The sequence below is a fragment of the Xiphophorus maculatus genome, chromosome 23, assembly GCF_002775205.1.
Source record: "Xiphophorus maculatus strain JP 163 A chromosome 23, X_maculatus-5.0-male, whole genome shotgun sequence".
In the NCBI taxonomy this organism is placed as follows: Eukaryota; Metazoa; Chordata; class Actinopteri; order Cyprinodontiformes; family Poeciliidae; genus Xiphophorus; species Xiphophorus maculatus.
In genome coordinates this window covers 20,162,228-20,181,957 of record NC_036465.1, presented here as the reverse complement: position 1 = coordinate 20,181,957, position 19,730 = coordinate 20,162,228, and the positions used below count along the sequence as shown (strand labels likewise).

The 19,730-nt window shown below is 39.4% G+C and overlaps 1 protein-coding gene across 3 annotated transcripts in view; it reads left to right on the top strand.

Moving 5' to 3' along the window:
• LOC102229458 (neuroligin-3) overlaps window positions 1–19,730 on the top strand; it is a 175,601-nt gene that overhangs the window by 144,151 nt on the left and 11,720 nt on the right. For all 3 annotated transcript variants that reach the window (XM_023328763.1, XM_005795370.2, XM_005795372.2), the window contains one exon: window positions 12,334–13,123. In XM_023328763.1, coding sequence (XP_023184531.1) covers window positions 12,334–13,123 — 790 coding nt within the window. The remainder of the gene's footprint in view (window positions 1–12,333; window positions 13,124–19,730) is intronic.

Here is a 19,730-nt window from a genome sequence, read left to right as displayed (position 1 = left end):
GCAAAAATAAATAAGTAACTCAAATTCCCAAAGAAAAAAAAATCAAAATTAAGCATCAATCTCAGCCGTTCAATTTTGTTTTCTTCTGACCAAAAGATAGATTTTCTTCCACATGTATCTTCTACAAGGCCTGAAGCAAATAGAGTTTCTTATAATTTTCTTCCAAGAATCTTTCTATTTGCCGTTCTTCCGAGGAGGCCAGATTTGTTCAGTCGATTTAAATAGTTTCACAATGTACTGGAAATGTAAACCGCAGCACATATATTTAAAAGCAATAGGAGAAGGTTTTCAATGCAGCTGAACAGCACGTTGCTTTCAGAGCCACCATTTATGGGAGCTAAAAGCACTAATCATCTCCTGTTGCCACAATGATGTGAAATATGTTTGTGGACACAGCAGGAGAAGAGGTGGGGAATCAGAAAACATCTTTAACAACTTGCCTCATCTAATGAGATTATCAGAGGCACTTACACAACAGTGACATGGAGATACACGCAGATAACCCTGTGATAACTCATTATTCTCTAGATTTTCGCACCGCCTGACAGTCAAGGCTCTATGACAGAGCTTTATATGTTTTACTTTATTTCTTCTTCTTTTTTAACACAGCTATCAGGCCATTCTGAGCACTGTATCTGTGTGCAGTGAAGAGCGTGGTGAAAACCGCCTGAAACATTGGGGCACAAAGGGAGCCAGGACGAGAAAGACACAGAGATAGCATTCTCTGCTTTTCAGGGGCTGCAGCAAGCCTGACACATGCATGAGTGCAAATGGGAAAATTAACCATGCAGGAGCTCTCTATCTCTTGGCATGCCAGGGAGACTGCAAGGAGAGAGAAGGGACGAAATCAATTCAGGATGTATGCATGGACAGATCACGTCCACAGAATGCTGAAAACAACTCAGTTTGTAATATTAAAATAGGATGTTTATGTAGCATCTCAAATAGTCAGAGTGCTTTTTCTTCTACATCTTTTCTATCTTGAAGACCATTTTACTAACAATAAATGATTGTTACATAAAATGCATTTTTTGAAAAATGCCAAATAGAAAAAAAGCCAAGCACCCTATGATTGTTTCATCCATTAAACCCTTTTCCACATGCTCTTCTGGCTTCTGACAAGTACAGCGAAGTGCTTAAAAGCTGCCCCAACCTTCATTTAAGAGTCAAGGGAAATGTTATTTAGCCTGTACTAACTGACACGTGTATAAAAATATAAAAAATAAAAATAAAATAAAATAAAAATATACACGTGTATTTATGCTTATGCTTCCCTCTGTGAACTCCATAACCTAATCACATGGGGACGCTCAGATAAGTAGCAGCATTATCTGGCTGGGAACGCCAGATTCAATTTGCCCTATTGGACAATGCAATGCAGAAGCGCCCAAAAGTTTTAGACAATCGAAAAAGGAGCATTTGAAAATTTCAACCTACTCTGCTTTGCTGCAAATGACAACAGAACGTGCTCTAATCTGAAATGTCCCGCTTTTTAGTAAGCCTCACCCGTGCCTGTGCCAGGCAAATGAATTTCTGAGAAGTAGTCCTCAGATAAGGTATGATTCAGGTGTTGTGCACATGCCCAGGATTAACAGCCAGACTTGTGAGTTCAAGAAGGAGTGCTTGCTCTGTTGAGCTGTGCGTACAACCAGAGGGGGGTCGGTGTGTGTGATGATGGAGCCTGGAGTGTGTGGTATTGAGCGGCGGATGTCACTGCATGATTAGTAGGAGATATCACACTTGCTTGGCTCAGATGCTCATCGATCCCCAAACCTGGGTGCAGCCTATCAATGGGGTCATTTTTATCTTCTCTCCGACTCACACCTCCTGTTTTCCTCAAGCGATTTACCCATTCCCTTCTCCCTCCTTCACTAATACCTTCATCCCTTCCTCTCTTCTCTTCCTCTTCTGTTCTACTTTTCCATTCCCTCACTCTTCCAACCACCCACCCTCATGGATCAAACTCTTTATCTGGTCTAAGCCACAGCCTGCAGGCAAGCAGGCAGTCTCTACTGAGGGTAGAGCAGAAGACCCAACAGCTTCAAACAGCATTATATAGGGTTGGCATGAAGCATGTCTCACACTGATAGATGAAAACACTGGCCCCTTAGACACTGCCTCTTTATGGGTGAGATAAAATACAAGCAGGGGCAGTCCCTATGTTTCTAACCCCACACTCTTCAGCTTAAGCATTGCTACCATTGTCTCCCTGAGTGAAAGAGGCTAAAAAATATACAAAGTTTTTTTGGGGGGGTTTTCCAACAATTTGGGCAAAGGTGGACGTTTTTGTTCAGATCAAAAAATGTGCACCTTTGCCCATATTTTATTGAGGACGACAGATTTTTGGCAGCTAGACCGCTGGTTATAAAACCTTTCCAGGGTAAATCTGTTTTAGAGTAAACGCATGACAGTACCAATAATATCAGAATAAAATAGCACATAACTTTTATCTAAGCAAAAATCTAAACAAACAGGTATTACTCAGTGAATGCTCAGGAACATTTAGGCCTCTGGTGCGTTTGACCTTACAATGCCTTGCAAAATTATTCATACCTATTTCCCATGTCTTCTAACAGATCAAGGCCCTGAACCATCTTTCAAGTCAAACCCACCAGTTGAGAAAGCCTAAACTCAACCACTGAATTGTAGCTCTGACTGAGTCTTTTAGGGTTGTTGTCATGCTAAAAGGTGAACCTCCACCACATATACAATTTTTTTGCAGGTTTGGTATGTATTTTGATCCATCTACTCTGACCAACCTGTCTGTATCCTGATAAAAAAATAACCCCACAGATTGATGATACATGTAGCATTTCATATGTTGGCCAGTTAGCTTAAGATTGGTGTCATCTAAACACTCCGTCGTGTTTCTCAGACTTACTATGCCCTTTACATGCATTGAGTCAGTGTCTATCCTCTGTAAGGGCCAGATTTGTGAACTGCGCTGCAAATATTTGTCTTTTTGACAGATTATTCCTCCTGAGCCAGGATTTCTGCCACTCCTGCAACATTATCAGATTATCATGGGCCTATTTTGGTTGCTTCTCTGATTAAAGCCTGTATGTGTAGATACATCTGGGAAGGTTTGTAGTTGCATAATATTTTTGTTTTCCTGTGGATAGATTAAACAGAAATGTTCAACTTTTAGGTATTATCTTATACCTAAAAGTACTTTAAACATAGTTTTATTTCTGATTTGTATTCACTATGTCCCTTGGCCCTAATGATGCTTTTGTTCACTAGAATAGCTGTGTTTACATGACAAGACTAAATTAAACCTGGCTGCCTTCTGACGACAATTGGTTGCATGGATTATTTTACTTTCACTTCACAATAAAACAATATGTTCGGCTGGACTATTCCCGACAGTCTTCATAAAATACATACATTGAAGTTTGTGATTCTGATCTGAGAAAAGTAGAAAGTTCAGAGGATATGACTATGTGGGTACTGCCACTGTTTCTCCTTACATCTTAGGAGATTGAGGAGCATTGACAATGACACTCACAAAGAAGTGTGCAGCTTCTCCATGATTTCATCAGCATCACTTTGAAGTTGACAAGCTCAGTGTTTGGTGGAAATTTTAATGGAAGCGAAAAACAATGTAGGTGTTGTTACAGACTGCCAGACCAGTGTGAAATTACCCGCAGCCTAATGCATGATCAGACCAGAGGCACTTGTGTTTAAGTGGATTCAGCCTGTAGGCGGTAGCCATGGAGACAGCAGTTTTAACCCTGTGCTATGAGATTTCAAAAGGGGGGCAAGAATATACAGTAAGGAACATTTCATAATTATTTATGTCCTAATATGGATGGCCTCATATTTTTCACACAGGGGTTAAAGAAGCTGGAACATCTCTCAAATGGCAGTAGAAACTGTGACAGTTTGCACTGTAAGGATATGAGAGCTAAGGAGGAAAGTTGCTCAGAAAGAACTTGAGTAAAATATGGTAACATTTATTGAGTGTGCTCAACTGAGCACTAGCCCAGTTTGAGAGAAATGTTTTCCACAGAGGGGCTCTGTGTACTGTATAGTCCACAGGTCTGCGGAGATTTGCTTGCAGCAAAGAGATGGTGGTGGTAAGATGGCTCAGAGGATTCAAGCTCCGCTGAACGCAGGCTTATGTCTAATAATCAGCAGGGAGGGACTCAGTGTGGCCCCCCTTTGGAAAGGAGTCAGTGAGGATTTGATAGACACCACAAAAAGCAGAGCTGAGGAAAAGATTATCAGAAAGGAGGAAAAAGCAAAGTACAAATGTAGGCGTATGACATTAAAAAGCTGAAAAATACATGTTCTTGTTGCGGTGTTATTTCTCTTTTTTATGTCTTTTAAGTTACAAATGCATGGTGTGTTTTGTTTCATCAAGAAATGTCCAACGGCAATAAAACACAGCTGGGTAATGAAGTATGGACTTCCTCAGTAGGATTTCACAAAATAATGCCTTTTAAAAAGCTTGATTTGCTTAGTGTGTATTTTAGTTGATGAGATCACAGACAGCCCAAGACATTTTATGGTGGCATTATGAAAAACAGTAGGCTCTGTGTGCTGATACTTGCATCCTAAACTTAACTCTTGTGGTTTAGAAAAATCCAACAAGACAGAGATTGAAAGTTCACAAGCAAAAAAAAAAAACCCACAGTAACTTTGTTGTTTTCTATTGAACCTTCTTGTCACTTGTTGAAGAGTGTGCTACTTCTAGTTAAATTTTAAACTTATCACTGATATTATCCATTAATTTTTTATATCCTCTTAATCTTTACCAGGTTGCAGAGGGGCTGGTTCCAATTTCCAGTGGTCAATGGGCATGAAGCGGGCTACACCTTGAATAGGTCGGCAGTCCATCTCAGGGCAACACAGAGACACATGAGACAATCAGTCATACACACACATACTCACCTAAGGTCAACTTAGAGAGAGCAGGGTTTGTTTTTAGATTGTGGTAGGAAGCCAGAGTACCCTAAAAGAGAAGACAATGCTAAATAAATACAGAAAGACAATTGAAATGATCACTGAAAATGGTTGAAAGGAAAATTAGTTTATTCCAGATCCCTACCTAGACCTATGTGGTTCATAATTACCAACCCATACAGTGGGTATGGGTTTTCATTTCACTCACCTAAATGGAAACCAATCAAGTTTAAGGAACTGTAGCTATGTTTCCATCCAATTGTTTAGCAAATTTTAAGTGAACGTTTGAAATGTTGCACAAACTAAAAAGTAGGAAAATGTAAAGTAGGCATGTTTTCATCTACTGGTTTGGAGTGAATCAACGAGACTATGGAGAGGGTAATTTCATCTGAGGTTGACATTGCACATTATTTTAATAAACAAGTTGTATAAGTTACAAACCAGCATGGACAGGTAAACAAAATGGTTAAGATAAGATAAGATAAGATAGTTCTCCCCTTCGTGCTGGAGGTTTGAACTTAGAAATTTTCAGAGCCTTCGACCACCACAAGTTGATGGAAGAGTTTCACCATTCCCATCCCAGCCTGGGGTGCCTCTCGCCAGTCACCCTAGGGTAGCAGTTCTTGGAGACTTGGACTAAATTAAGGCACTGACCCACCAGTGGATGGGAAAGTTCGCTATGTCATAACTTATACGGCAAACATTTCCCCTTTGGCACAATAACTAATTTTAAGAAAATCAAAAAATTACCTCAAGAGAGTGTAAAAATGTTGCTGTTTCCATCACAATTTCTAATACAATACTTCAAAATATGCATAAAAAGGTTGATGGAAGCATGGTTAATGTGATTAAAACTGAAGAGGAAGAAAAACAAGAAAATTGAAAATGGAAATATGTCAAAGAGCTCTAAATGTTTTTTTTTCTACCTCTTGATTTCACCAGAGGCATCTGTGTGTGTTGATTTCTTCTCTATTCAATAAAAATGAACAACAGAATAGCCAAATAAAGACGGAAAAAAGAATGACATGTTAACAAACAAACTAAATTTGTATTTTCAGACAAGTCTGTGTTATGCCTATAATCTCTATCAAAATTGTAACTTTTTTCTACCACTGTACATAATTTTTCTCTGTTATGTGTTAAAATACATATGGAGCCCTCTGGGGACATGGGGAATTTATTTATTTATTTATTTGACTTACCTCACCAAAGGTAAAGCGAGGTAAGACATTGTTCCCTCGCAAAAGGTTTTGTGTTCTCTTGCAATAATGTACTGATCAGTTCATGCGGCATAATTGAATACCGAAATCCTTTCTTGCAGTGGCCATTGTACTTCCTGCTATAATATAAGTCTTTTGTGAGGTTTTTCCAAGCATGTTATTATCTCGTTGTGAAATACTGTATCTGAAGTTTATATCTTTTTCTTTAGAATAGAAATGAACCGCAAACCTATGATATACACAGAAACTTTCCATAAGTAGGAAATCAAGAAAAAGTTCATCCAAACTATTTGGACTATTTCTGAGTTATTGTCGCGGGGTAATAAGTCATCTGACAGTTTTGATTGTGTCTCGTTTGTGTTGGTAGTCTGATTGATCTACAGGGTCGTTTTCATGTGCCGTTCCATCTCAACCTTAAACAAACGGACATAAACATGCAGTGAATAAATCGATTTTCAATCAGGTTTTTGCAACAAAGAGTTAAGAATAAACACCGAGGCTCTTTAAATGTGTATTTGTTTGCAATTTTAAATTGACATTTGAGACTGTATACAAAATAGACCAGCAAATACTGCAGTAAGCATATTGCGAAGGAACGCAAAGGTTTTGCTAGGTAACGCAAAAGAAAATTTTTCCCCATGTCTTCTGGAGGGCTCCGTAAATACAATCACTTACCCAATCCAACATTTCAAGTTGATTTAACCAGTGTCACAATTATGTAATTGTATTATTCTTCATAACAAGTTGTTTTACAGGTTGCATTTTAGAGTCAGATATATCACCAAGACAGAATAATAAAGCACACAGCTTAATGCATCACCAGCTGTCACAGATTAAACTGGACAATCATTTATAATGCAAACAGGCAGCATCCCTGTCCATTAGCACAGATTGAACCTTTTGCACAGTGGTTGCCACATCCTGTTATTCCCTCTCCTTTGATGCAACGTTGCCAGCTCATTAGTATCACCACTTAGTCCATATTGTTGTTGTCAGAACAAGATCTAATCACATTTTTGAACCTCTGGATGAACGTCTGCGTGACTCTTTAACTAGTGCAGTGGTCATCCCACCAGAAGGTCAAGCTACTCTTTTTATTTTTCCTCCTCAGCTTTCATCTGTGAATTGCCTCCTCCAATCCAAGCCTCGAAATGTCCATTTAACAGGTGTCCAGCACGGGGGCAGAACGGTCGAGGTCAGCAAACCGCAGCACAGAGGCGGCTGCAGGGCAACCACAGCAGCATTTAAGCCGAAGCCCCAATGAGTGATTACCTCGGAGCTGTAGTCATAATTCAGCGTGACCTCAATCTGCCTGCGACACTGCGGTTTGATGGATCTGCTCACAGTTTCAGTGTCAGGCACTCGCATGTCAAACACAGGCAGATAGCGATAAGGCTATCTGTTGCTTTTACCCAAAAAAAAAAAAGAAAATGAATGTGACACGCATGCTGATTGTTTTTGCTTCCTGCCTTATCGGCTTAATTCATTTGGATATTGAGTGAGAAATCATTTACTACCTCGGTGTCAGAGAGAGACAAAACAACGTCACAAATAGTTAACCCTCATCATGGTGACGCCTACCGTCCGTCAACCGATGCCTCATCTCCGCGCTGCTCATCAATCAAAGTCGGAGCACGTGCACGTGTGCGCGCTCACCTCCCTGTGTGGATAATTAGTGGATTCCCTCAGTGGGTGATAAAGCCTGCGCTCTCCCCCCACTCTTTCCCTGACCTTCCCCAGTGAGCTTCCTATCACCGTGGGGCTCATCACACACAGTTCTAATACATATTTATCGGTCCACTGACAGCTCATGTGTGCTGGATTTATATGTTTCTTGACAAACAATAGTAAAAGCCCAGCCACTCTCCTGGCCTTTCATCAGCCAGAACGGAAATAAATCTAGCGGTGTCACCCTGGCTGCAGCTTCCTCCTTCAACCGACCATCTGGTGGTTTTGGGTGTAGGTAGCTGTGGGATGGGCCAAGTTGCAGGGAAGCATCTCTCTTCAAGTTACAGCAAAACAGATTTGATATTTGTTTGTCTGTCAAATCGCCTTGGCAATCGCAGGAACAGGAACTTCTTAGCGGGAAGCGGTTTTCCTACAGCAACTTCTGATCAAAGACGGTCTAGTAGTAGTTGTGGCATCGCTCGCAGACATTTGGATTCAGGACTGGCTTCCCAAATCTATGACTGCCTCTGTTTGCCCCCCCTCAGCCCTTGCAATATGAGTTGAAACGCAAAGAGAGGCAATACCAGTAAAGAGCCCTGGGAGGAGAGAGGGAGGGGAAAGGGGAAGGCATGGGAGGGATGGCAGGATTAAAACCCCCAGCTCCCCCCTGCTTTGCCTCTGAGCGTCCATCTTTCATCTTAGGTCTGCCCCTCTAATGCTTTCAAGTGGGTGAAACCCCCGACATCTGTTTCCGCTCTCTGGGACGTGGTACAGGGCCACCATCCTGCTGAGATGCACAACCACAGGACAGCTTGAAGGGCACTTTGGGGCAGGACACAGAAGGCTAATGGTCTCATCCGTAAAGAAAGAAACACATGATGCAGAAATCTAATAATTCTTCACTTTGGGGATCGGTAAAACAAAAAATTATGTTTACTCATGGATCTGTAGTTATATTCTATAAAGTCATATTCTAACCTAAAAATATTTCTTGAAAAACACTCACTGTGCACAGTTTGCTAACTCAGACACAATAATCCTTCTTACTATTTGTAAGCAAATATCTGTAAATAGATATGTAAATAAACACTTCGTCTTCACCTAGATGAAATAAGCCCCCCACCGCCTCTGATTAGGTCTACTGAAGTGATGTATTGGGCACTTAAATCAGCTGTTTACCTCCTAAACACAAAGATCTCAACATACCCACCCACACTGAGGGTGAAATATCACAAACAGAGAAAACTCACAGCATATTTGAATGCTAATTGTTCGCCACCTAATCAAATATTTTCATTTGTTTTACGAATAGAGTGTTTTTTCAAGACTTGTTTCATTCTGTCTGAAGTCATTAAAATCATGCTCAATAGTCCAATTAAGCACATCAAGAAGAAAGATACGAGTGGATTTCAAGTTGCCAGATATATGAATGCATCCCATCTGAACACTAAAACACACATTTTCAAGATTATATACAAAACTCCTAATGTGTTTCTTTGCATTCATGATACAGTTCACTGATGTTCTCCAGCAACCCTCTAAGGCCTTCACAGAACAGCTGCATTTAAACTGAGATTAAATCACACACAGATAAACTCTATTAGGAGTTTTCTAAAGGCTACTGGTTGCACTGGGATTTAATTGGGGGCATTAGATAAAGAATTGTTAAAAGAATTGAAAACTCTGTTTCATTTTTCTCCCATTTAACAATTATTTTTGACGTTGTTTATCGCATAAAACTCAGTTGAAATACTTTGAACTTTGTGATTGTAATCCAACAAAATGCGAAGTAATGTGAGCACTTGTGCAAGGCACTGTAATTTTCCACGAGAGGACTGTATTGAACTGTAGATTTAAGAGCCATGATTTTTCTCAAACAACCTCTACAAAACCCACCCACTCAGGAGCACAAAACCAACATGTAGAGTCACATAATAAAAGTTCTTTGTAGTTCAACATGTATCTATTTCTGCTACATACAACCAATAGAACGTAGCTTTCTGTTCAGTTTGGCTTTTCATTGTGTGCCAGCAGTCTGTATAACCAGATGAAAAGGTGGAGTTCAGTTCCTACTGCAAGTGTAGTGAGTAGGAGTCAGTTTATATATAGAAATACACCCACCAGGTTCTGCAGAATTTTAAATCTTGCAGGTTAAAAACATAAAATAAAAAAGTGATGTAAAGTGTATCTGGTGCAGAGCCACTGTAGGGATGTGCCTGAGCGGGATGGCGTGTGTGTGTGTGTGTGTGTTATGACCTCAAAATGCAGACAGTCTTCAGTTACAGTGAGGTTCATCCAGTTTATGCGACCCTGAAAAATGCATTGTGATTGCAAGAAAAAACCCAAACCATCATTAGAGAGCAAACAGTCCCCTAGTAGATTTTTTTATACAACTGGGCTCTTCCTGTAGTTTAGGACATAACAATAGTGTTTAAATCTTCATTTGTGCTATGTATATGGACAAAAAAGGTCAATAGGACCAATAAAACAAGTTTGCAAACATATTATGATTATGAATAATGTGACAACATGTGTTCATTAACAATGATATTGGTAATAAAAAAGCAATCATGCATAACAAACTTTCCAATCTGGCATATGTGTTGAATCAGTAAATGTCCGTTGCATTTGATCAAGTTGCACTTCTTGCTAGCAGACAACTTTTTCACTCCCCATTTATCATTATCCAAAAACACTAAATTAAGTCACTGATGTCATGCTGTAGAATTAGGGTTAGCCTACATCCTATTTTTAAATATGTTTAAAAATACGATGTAGACTGATGTCTCATCTTTAATCTCTGTAACCTTGGAACAAATTATACTACAGTTTTATGGTTTAAAATGTTGGTTTTATTTTTTGTGTTTTAAATCTTGTTTTTAGATTCAACCACATAGGGTTTAGTAGGTTTGAGTGCGGGGTGTAGTTCACATATTAAGTTCTGCGTGTTGGACACTCTGTAAACCTTAATAAAGTACAAGTAATATACACTGACAATAAAGGAAAAATATGGCACTCACTCCTTATTTGGTCAGTAATTTTGAATCCAGTGCAAAATGTAAAAAAGATTTTAAGTATTATTTGCATCAAAACAGTGAAGCACATGTTACTAACCTTCATTTGACCTTTACTATAGAAACAACAAATAGGCTGTTAGTTTACATGTTTGCAGACCAAAAAAGTGAGAGTTTTCAGTAAAGATGCATTGGTCAGAGCTGATGAAGGTAAAAATAGCAAGCATCAAAATTCATGAAATAGATTTCTCGCTCTCTGCCAGCATTCAACATGCAGCTGTTTGTTTTAACAGATTTTTATACTGACAATACGGAAAGCCCTTTACTCTAAAGTTTAACATTTTCTGTAATAAACCCTTACACTGTTGATGAATCATAAAATTACAAGTGTGTTCCTGTTTTAAAAAGTTTGGCTTACAAAACCCAAAATTACATCATTAAAGACACTTTTAAGGTAATGTTATTAGGCTAAAAAAAAAAACCCAGGTTGCACTGCAGGGTTTTTAATTAACGTAAATAAACAAGTTGATAGCTTTGCCATTTTTGCATGCTGAGAGATACAGGATGACGACGTTATATTAACACCCCACCATATTCACTAATTGAAGCTACTGCTGAGTCCCAATCTGCAATTGCCAATCAGAACATAAAAGGTTTTGAACAATAGCCTGAATCTTGTTGACTGTAGTCTGTACATAAGCAGTGTGGGTGCTCCAGAATTGCTTTAAAACTGGGAATTTACACCAATTTTTCCAACATTGCTGTCTGCATAGGATGGTAGACCAGAGGGGAACACCACAAGGCAAAAAGAAAATAAAACCTTCCTGTCAGTCGCATATTGAATATAGTATATGTTGCTTGTTTGCATGTAAACATTGAGTATACTAAGGCAATATTGTGGCTCTGGCGAGTGTGCAAGATTAAGGAGCTGTTTTCTTGGTGCTTTTATTTTTTTGAAATATAGACTGCATAGGATACTAGCTCAGAATTCCCCATATTTAGACAGATCAGACCTTTCTTACATTATTCTGCACATAACAGAGATCCATTAAAACACAATTTTAGACTTATAACTCATATTCTTTTTCTGAAAACACATAAAGAACAATTTCAACGTGTACTGATATATAGACTGGTCAAACATGAACTGAATCATTCCACAGTGATAAATGCATCCATTAGCACTAGCAGCGTTTGCTAGCATTTCTAAAAGAGCATGCAACATTGAAAGGAGGAAGAGAGTAGGACAGACAGATTGCTGTATCTTCCTTCTGTCTGTGAGACCAGGCCATCTGCACATTTATTATTACAACAATGATTCCATTATTGCTCTGTGTGGCAACAAGGACTTGCTCTGTCTGGCCTTTGTTATTCTTATCTGCTGTGTGGCTGACAGCCTGCTTTTGATCATGGCAGCAACAAAATTAACAACTCTCATGTAATGCAGTGCATAACTGAATCATCATCCTTAATAATGACACATTAAACATCCTCCTATCTCTTCTGTCTGTGTCCTTGTCCAGGTCTGTTCCACAGAGCTATCATTCAGAGTGGGTCAGCACTCTCCAGCTGGGCAGTGAACTACCAGCCGGTCAAGTACACCCGTCTCCTGGCAGAGAAGGTGGGCTGCAACGTCCTCGACACATCAGACATGGTGGACTGTCTACGAAAGAAGAGCTCCAGGGAGCTGGTGGAGCAGGATATCCAACCTGCTAGGTACCACGTGGCCTTTGGACCTGTCATTGATGGGGATGTTATTCCAGATGACCCTGAGATTCTAATGGAGCAGGGCGAGTTTCTCAACTATGACATCATGCTGGGGGTGAATCAGGGCGAAGGCCTGCGGTTTGTGGAGAACGTGGTGGATTCAGAGGACGGTGTGTCTGGAAACGACTTTGACTTCTCTGTGTCGGATTTTGTGGACAGCTTGTACGGATACCCAGATGGAAAGGACACACTGAGGGAGACCATTAAGTTCATGTACACGGACTGGGCAGACAGAGACAATCCGGAGACTAGGCGAAAAACACTGGTGGCTCTGTTCACCGACCACCAATGGGTGGAGCCGTCAGTGGTGACTGCTGATCTCCACGCTCGCTATGGCTCACCCACCTACTTCTACGCCTTCTACCACCACTGCCAGAGTCTTATGAAGCCTGCGTGGTCAGATGCGGCCCACGGGGATGAAGTGCCGTATGTCTTTGGAATTCCTATGATTGGTCCCACCGATCTTTTTCCCTGTAACTTCTCCAAGAATGATGTCATGCTCAGTGCTGTCGTGATGACCTACTGGACCAACTTTGCCAAAACTGGGTAAGTTTTTTTTGTTGCTATATTTACAACCAATGATCTGATTACTGACTTTGCTTTTTGCATATTGGCTTTCAGGTCATTCCCCATATAGCCAGGTAGTATAGAAAGTGATTGGATAGATGTATAGAATTATACCAATTAGCATTTGATATTAGTATCTAGCTTGGATAACATAGCACAGCTATCCAAGCTAAAAGTTGCTGATGATGTTCTATGAATCTGTGGTGGCTAGCGCCATAATGTTTGCTGTTGTCACCTGGGGTAGCAGCCTGAGGGTTAACAAGATCATTAGGAAGGCCAGTCTTGTTGTAGGAGAGAAACTTGACTCTTTGGACATGGTGTTGCAGAGAACAGGGTTGTCCAAATTCGTAACAATTTTTAACGTTTCTTAAAACGTTAAAAATTGCTAACCAATTATAGGAGCTCTTTCAGCAACAGATGCAGACGGCCATGATTCAAAACGTTCTCTTTTACATGAACAGATAAATTCTTGTGACAGTGATACATTATTGAAAAATATCTATATTTTAGAAAAAAGTCGATTAAAAAGTTTGTAAGATTATAAATAGAATGCCAACGTCATTCTGAGTCACGTTTAATGAACATACCATAACATCTGCTAAACAGCTGCAGTGTAGTAACAAAGAATTGTGCTTCACAGCAAACCACTTTTGTTTGAATATAACAGGCACAGATTTTACTGTAAGTGTTTCACAACATTATGGAAAAGATTTCTACTGAAGCTCCCAGAAGAAAAACATACACCTTGAAGTCTTGTGGGAGGTGAGATATTGCAGTAAGATACAGACAACACAGCAGTGAGACAAGTCGGCTGCTATAAGAGGATTTGAATAACATTAGCGAATTAAGGAATGCCATATACTTTAAAGTACAGATTTTTGAAAGCAAACGGTAGTTATTTTTTATGGTTTTCCAGAACATTGGTTTCAAAGCCACACATATTTAAGAAATTAACAGACTTCCTTCAGGAGTTGCTGGTAGGTATATGCAAAAGAATGTCAATACTTAATTCAATATGACTACTACTTGGTGTGTAACACAAACACTGTGAACATATCTGAGAACTGTTGAGAAATGCCAAGCCAAAGCTTTGTTCAGTCCATCTGTCTTTCATTTTTGAAGTGAGATTCTGTTAAATGGTTATAATGTATCAGTTGGAGTATAAAACTCTACAAACATCTTCAGTTAATATATATATTAAGTCTGGTTTGCCCTAGAAGCTGAAGCTCATGGGTAATTGAACAGAGTTCAAGCACAAAGAGGACTTGTATCATTTTAAAACACCAGTCTCAAAAATGCCACAGCACTTAAAGAAAATGCTATTTTATGTACCGGTAAACCATGGACAGGTTTGCCTGGGTGGTTATTTATATTTACACAGGAAATAGAGGTAGAAAGCTGTGCGCTACCAATGATCTTCCTGTCTTGGACTCTTACTGATATAAAAACGGTTAAGTATTTCGCTTCAGAGTAACTACCTAAAAGAAAAGTTAGGCCGTGTAAAATAAACATCAATAAAACAGAAGTTAAATAAACTGCTACAATAGTTTTAGTATGCTGCTTTACTTCCTTACATTTCAGTAGAAGTTTCACATGGGAAGAACATCCTACATAGCACCTACCATTTACGCCCCATAAATTTTCTTCTATGCCTCCACTCTGTTTCTATGCTGATAGAAATGACAGAACCTGACTAGTGGGTTTCATTCTGAGTAGTTTACCTTTAATGTTCATTGCGTTTTTATATCCTCATTTGTTGGATAAAAGAGCCTACCACATGCAAAAGCATAAACATAAACAAACATTAGAGGTGCATCGCCTCCTGACTTAATTACTTGTGTAAATAATTTTTGATTTCTTTAATAGGTTACCATCCAATGCAAACGTGATGTTGGTTTATAGGTTCATAAAAAAGCCTTTTCCACAACAATGTTTTTGAGACTGTTTCTGGAGAATGAATATGTGTCAATTATCTGGTGGAGGTCACAATATTACTTGCTATAACCTAACAGAAGTGTACTTTTGATGGTGTTTTTTTGTCTCTACTCTTTTTGCTCTTGTTTTCCTTAATTAGCTACATTTTCTAAGCTGCTTGTGGATTGTTTAGTTCTGCACATCAATGTTTTTGCATGTCAATGGGTCTTATGCAATATTCAGTACAAGAATTTGTCCAAACCCAAAGACCCGTATAACAAGTCTTTCGTTCAAATGCATTTACCATTGCACTCATATTTATCAGTAAGCCTAATTTTGTTATTCTAAATTTAATTAGCTTTGACTGTTGTGATATTTTATACGTACTTATTTTTTAGATATCTAAGTATATGTATGAATAACATTCATGGAACATTCTATGTGGATCAGATCTGATGAAAATTGCTGTCATTTCTAGTTTGATAACAGTTTGATACTTGACAAATAATGTTAATAACAGATAATGCAAACAAAAGCAAAGTAGAAAAAATATTTTCCCTAGAAGCAACATTAGCATCTTATTTTAAGATTTTAATGGGAGTAATCAGAGCCCTTTAGCTCATAATGCAGCTCTTATTTTCCCATGTAATTATAATGAAGCTATTCCGTACCTGTAAGGCATGCTGTTCTTGCTCAGTGTGGGTTTAATTGAAAAATATGTATATACTAATGAAATACACCCAGGGAGATGGAAAATTGATTCTGGATAAAATCAGCATCTTTAAATGTTCAGTAATTGTTGTATTTTGGAAGAAAACTGATAAATATGATCTAGTTTGGGAATCTCAAACATAACTTTGGCCTGTTTTTTTTGTTTGTTTATTAGCTGATTGAAAAGCTAGTGCGACTTTTATGCATTTTCTTGTCATGTAGAGAAAGGATACAGAATAGACAATGGCTAACAATTGTGCACAATTAAACCTCTTTTAGGGCCTTAATTGCTGTTTTATGAGATATAGGAAACAAGATGAACCATCTCCTTAACATCTGTTGACAACATGAAATAAAAAAAAGAGTAGACTGTTACTGGAGGTCAATACCTGAGTTGTTTGTTTGCCTATTGCTTGCAGCTCATTGAAATATTTTAATTGGCAGCAGTAACAGTTATGATGTTAAACAGCATTATTTTACAATACCTGTTTATTTTAGGCATCCAGATTATGATGCTTTTCAACCAAAGCATCATAAATAAATTGTAAGGACTAATAATCACTAAGGGCCCCATGTTGGGAGGTTAAGTTAACAACAAAAGCTCAAACTGGCCAATAACTAACAGAGAAATGATTTTCTCATTAGACTGGACAGGGATTGGGTGACTTTCTTCAAACAGTGCTAACAATTTGTCACAGATTGCTGCATTCTGGCAGCTGCTCCTAGAAATTAGTAAAACCAGTGATGACACAATTACAAACTTCTAAAGCTATTAATAGAAAGTAACAGATAGAAATCCCATCTCAGCTATGCTACAAAATTGTCATTGCTGAAGAAAAGAGGCAGCTGGGGAAACGCAGCTCTAAATAGATAGAATGGCACAGAAAATGATTTTTTTTAACAGAGAGAGGGAGGGGAGGGTCGTTCAGAGGTGATTTTACCCAGACGTCCTGGGTCTCAGTCTGAAGACATGAGACATATTGAAGCTGAAGAAGATTAAAAGTTCCTGCTGAGTCTGTGTTTTGCTGTACGTGCTTGGCTGAGTGTTTTGGTTGAGTTTGCCTGAATAGTCAGTGGCCTTCTGTACACCTCGGTTTATATTGTATGTGTGTGTGACTGGATATATACTGTATGTGTGTGTTTGGAATAGGTTTTTGTCTTTGCTCTAGTGTGCTGTAGCCCCAAAAAACACAAAGACCTATCATGAAGGAATATCAAAGCTCTGTGCTGTATTGATCCCTTCAGCCTTAGTCGATCGCCCATGCCTTGGGTGACTCACTGCCCACCATGTCTAATTTCACCCCCACCCATCACAGAGCCGAGCCATTTCATCTGACTACTAGTAATCATTTCTAACAACTTAAATTTAATTTGACAATCCCTGTTACCAGATAGGTATTGATCCCATCCTGAATGGGATGCTGACTGAAATCTTGTTCTGTGTTTTATCTGTCTCTATATCGTCTGCTGTCCAATTAGAGGGCATTTACATTCAGTCTTCTTGCAGCAAGAAGCTGGAGCTGCAAAGACTTGTATCGATATGGACCAATACAGGCTGCTTTTTCTTCTGAAGGGAGGACGAAGGTCCATCAAATCAAAAACTGCCTGGCAGTCATCATTTCACATCGCATATATCTTCATAGATACAAATTTAATGCATAATTTATGTTCTTTTGAAACTGTTTTTTTTATTTTTTAGTTGTAAGTAACTTTTTGATTAATCTAAATAATAAAAGTTTTAAGCTTCAAGCTTGCTGACTCAGAGGCCTTCGATTAAAGAAAGCTGAACTGCTCACTCCAGGTCCGAGGTCAAAGGTCAAGTACCATGGTGTCTTGTTTACAAGTGATGCTAGGGTGGAGCAGGAGATGGATAAGTTGATTGGAGCCTTGTATGTATTGATGCGTGCACTGCCTGCATTTGTTGTGCTGCAGGAAGAACCAAGCAATAAAACTAAGCTATTGGTTTACCACTCCATTGAACCTCAACCTATGGTCATAAGATACTGATGATAAATTGCTGCCTGGGCCAGATTGAGGATGATGTTCAGTCCTGGGCTGAATCCAGTTTTGTTGCCCTACCCAAGTTCAGAGTGAGTCAGCCACTTGATTGAGAACCTCTGGGTCTCATCTTTGCTTTTACGAGATGTGCAGATAATGTGGTTCTGTGGGTGTTTTTAAGCCATAACCATCAGCTTGCGTTGGAGCGGTTAACAGCCGAGTGCAAAGTAGTAAGAATGAGAGAAAACTCCTCTAAAACTGATGCCATGACTCTCATCTAGTGGAATGTCAATCGGGTCACCTGCAGCAATGTCAACGTGCCAGAGTTTCGCCTTACTGCTTCATCTACATTTTGACCCTCACCTACCCTCTTGAGATTTGGATCATTCCCAAAAGAATGAGGCAGCTGAAATGAGTTATCTCCAGCTCAGACTTTGATGCAGGATAAGGAGTTATTAAAGTAGAGCTGCTATTCCCTGTCATTGAAAGGAGTCAGATTAGGTGATTTTGGTTAAATTGGGTCAGGTTGTCTCCTTGGCGCCTGTCTTTGGAGGCTTTTCAGGTCATGGGGCCATGAGAATGTCTCTAAGGGGGATGTTCGGATTTATTTCCTGAAGCAGTTATCTCAGCGACCAATCCCCAATTAGCAGGAGACAGTGCAGGGCTATAGTGAGGTTACTGCCCATCCAGCTAATGTTGTCATTCGGTTAAAACTGCTTCTATCAGAAAAAATTAATCCATATTTTAGACATTTCAAACACCCACTATTCTTCAATGAGTCCTATCATTACTTTTTTTAACTACAAACCTAATTTCATTTGTATGGATTTCCTTGGAACAAAGCAAGACAAACTCACCTTTTTTAGACCCAGCCCAAGCATGCTACGGCACGGACATAACCCACGATGTGTCATCTTGGCATCATTCCAGACAGAAAGAAAAAATGCAAACCACAATTAGGCACTCAGATGGTAAAGAGTCTAGAATTTGCATTAAAAACCCTCTGCTTTAAAATTCCCATATCTCATGGAGTGGGATCTACCTTCGACTCTTACAGTGGGGCGTAAAACTTTTTCCTAACATTTTGAAGTTTATTCCCCTCATTTAGACCACACTGAGGGATATAGATCTCTGCTCCAACACCACCCAATCCAATTTGGCTCTGGAGGACATATTTTTAATTAAGACCCAGCTGAATTCCCCTTGGCTTCTTCGCCTGGCCCAGCAACCATCTTGCCTATATCTGTAAAGTATCTCTTTCTGCCCTTCCAGATGTTTGCAGTGAACTGACCCAGATTGTACTTCCTGTCCCTGCCTCTAAATCAGCTGTAGGAACATGTGCAACACGATGTTGAGACATTTGGGCTGCATGTCAACAGAGTGTATCATAGCAGCGAATCTCCCGCCCCCCAAAGCTCTTCCTGTCCCTGGCTTTCATGTGTCATTTTTACAGGGCAAATCCCTTCCCCGTGCCTTTTTCCCCCTTCTGTGTCAGTGAAGCATAAAAGCACACAAAGAGTGCACACTGTCAAATCTTCTTAGTGAGGCCACGTAAACGTTTAAACTGTTAGACTGTCCTTTCCTGAGGGTTAGGTGGATTTATTCAGCTTCAAGTTGCTTGTCCTGACCGGAGTATTTTTTGTTTTAGTACAGAAGCACACAGCTGGGCTTACTTTATTGATAGGGAAACTTTTCCTGAGGAATGTGTCATTTTTTTCTGTTTTTTGCTTTTCAAACACAAGTGCAAGCAAATTACTGCAAAAAACACCATCTGAACTCTTTGGAAAGAAACCACTGATGAAAAAGCCAGCAGACATCAATCATTAGATATCATTAGTGTTGTAAATGTGTTGGTCTATCTTCTTTTTTTTTTTTTTACATTGGTCTACTGGTGCTCATTTTCTCTTCTTTCCATGTGAGCTGTGCCACATACTGTGCAGAGGGCTTCGCTAGGTAGTTAAAG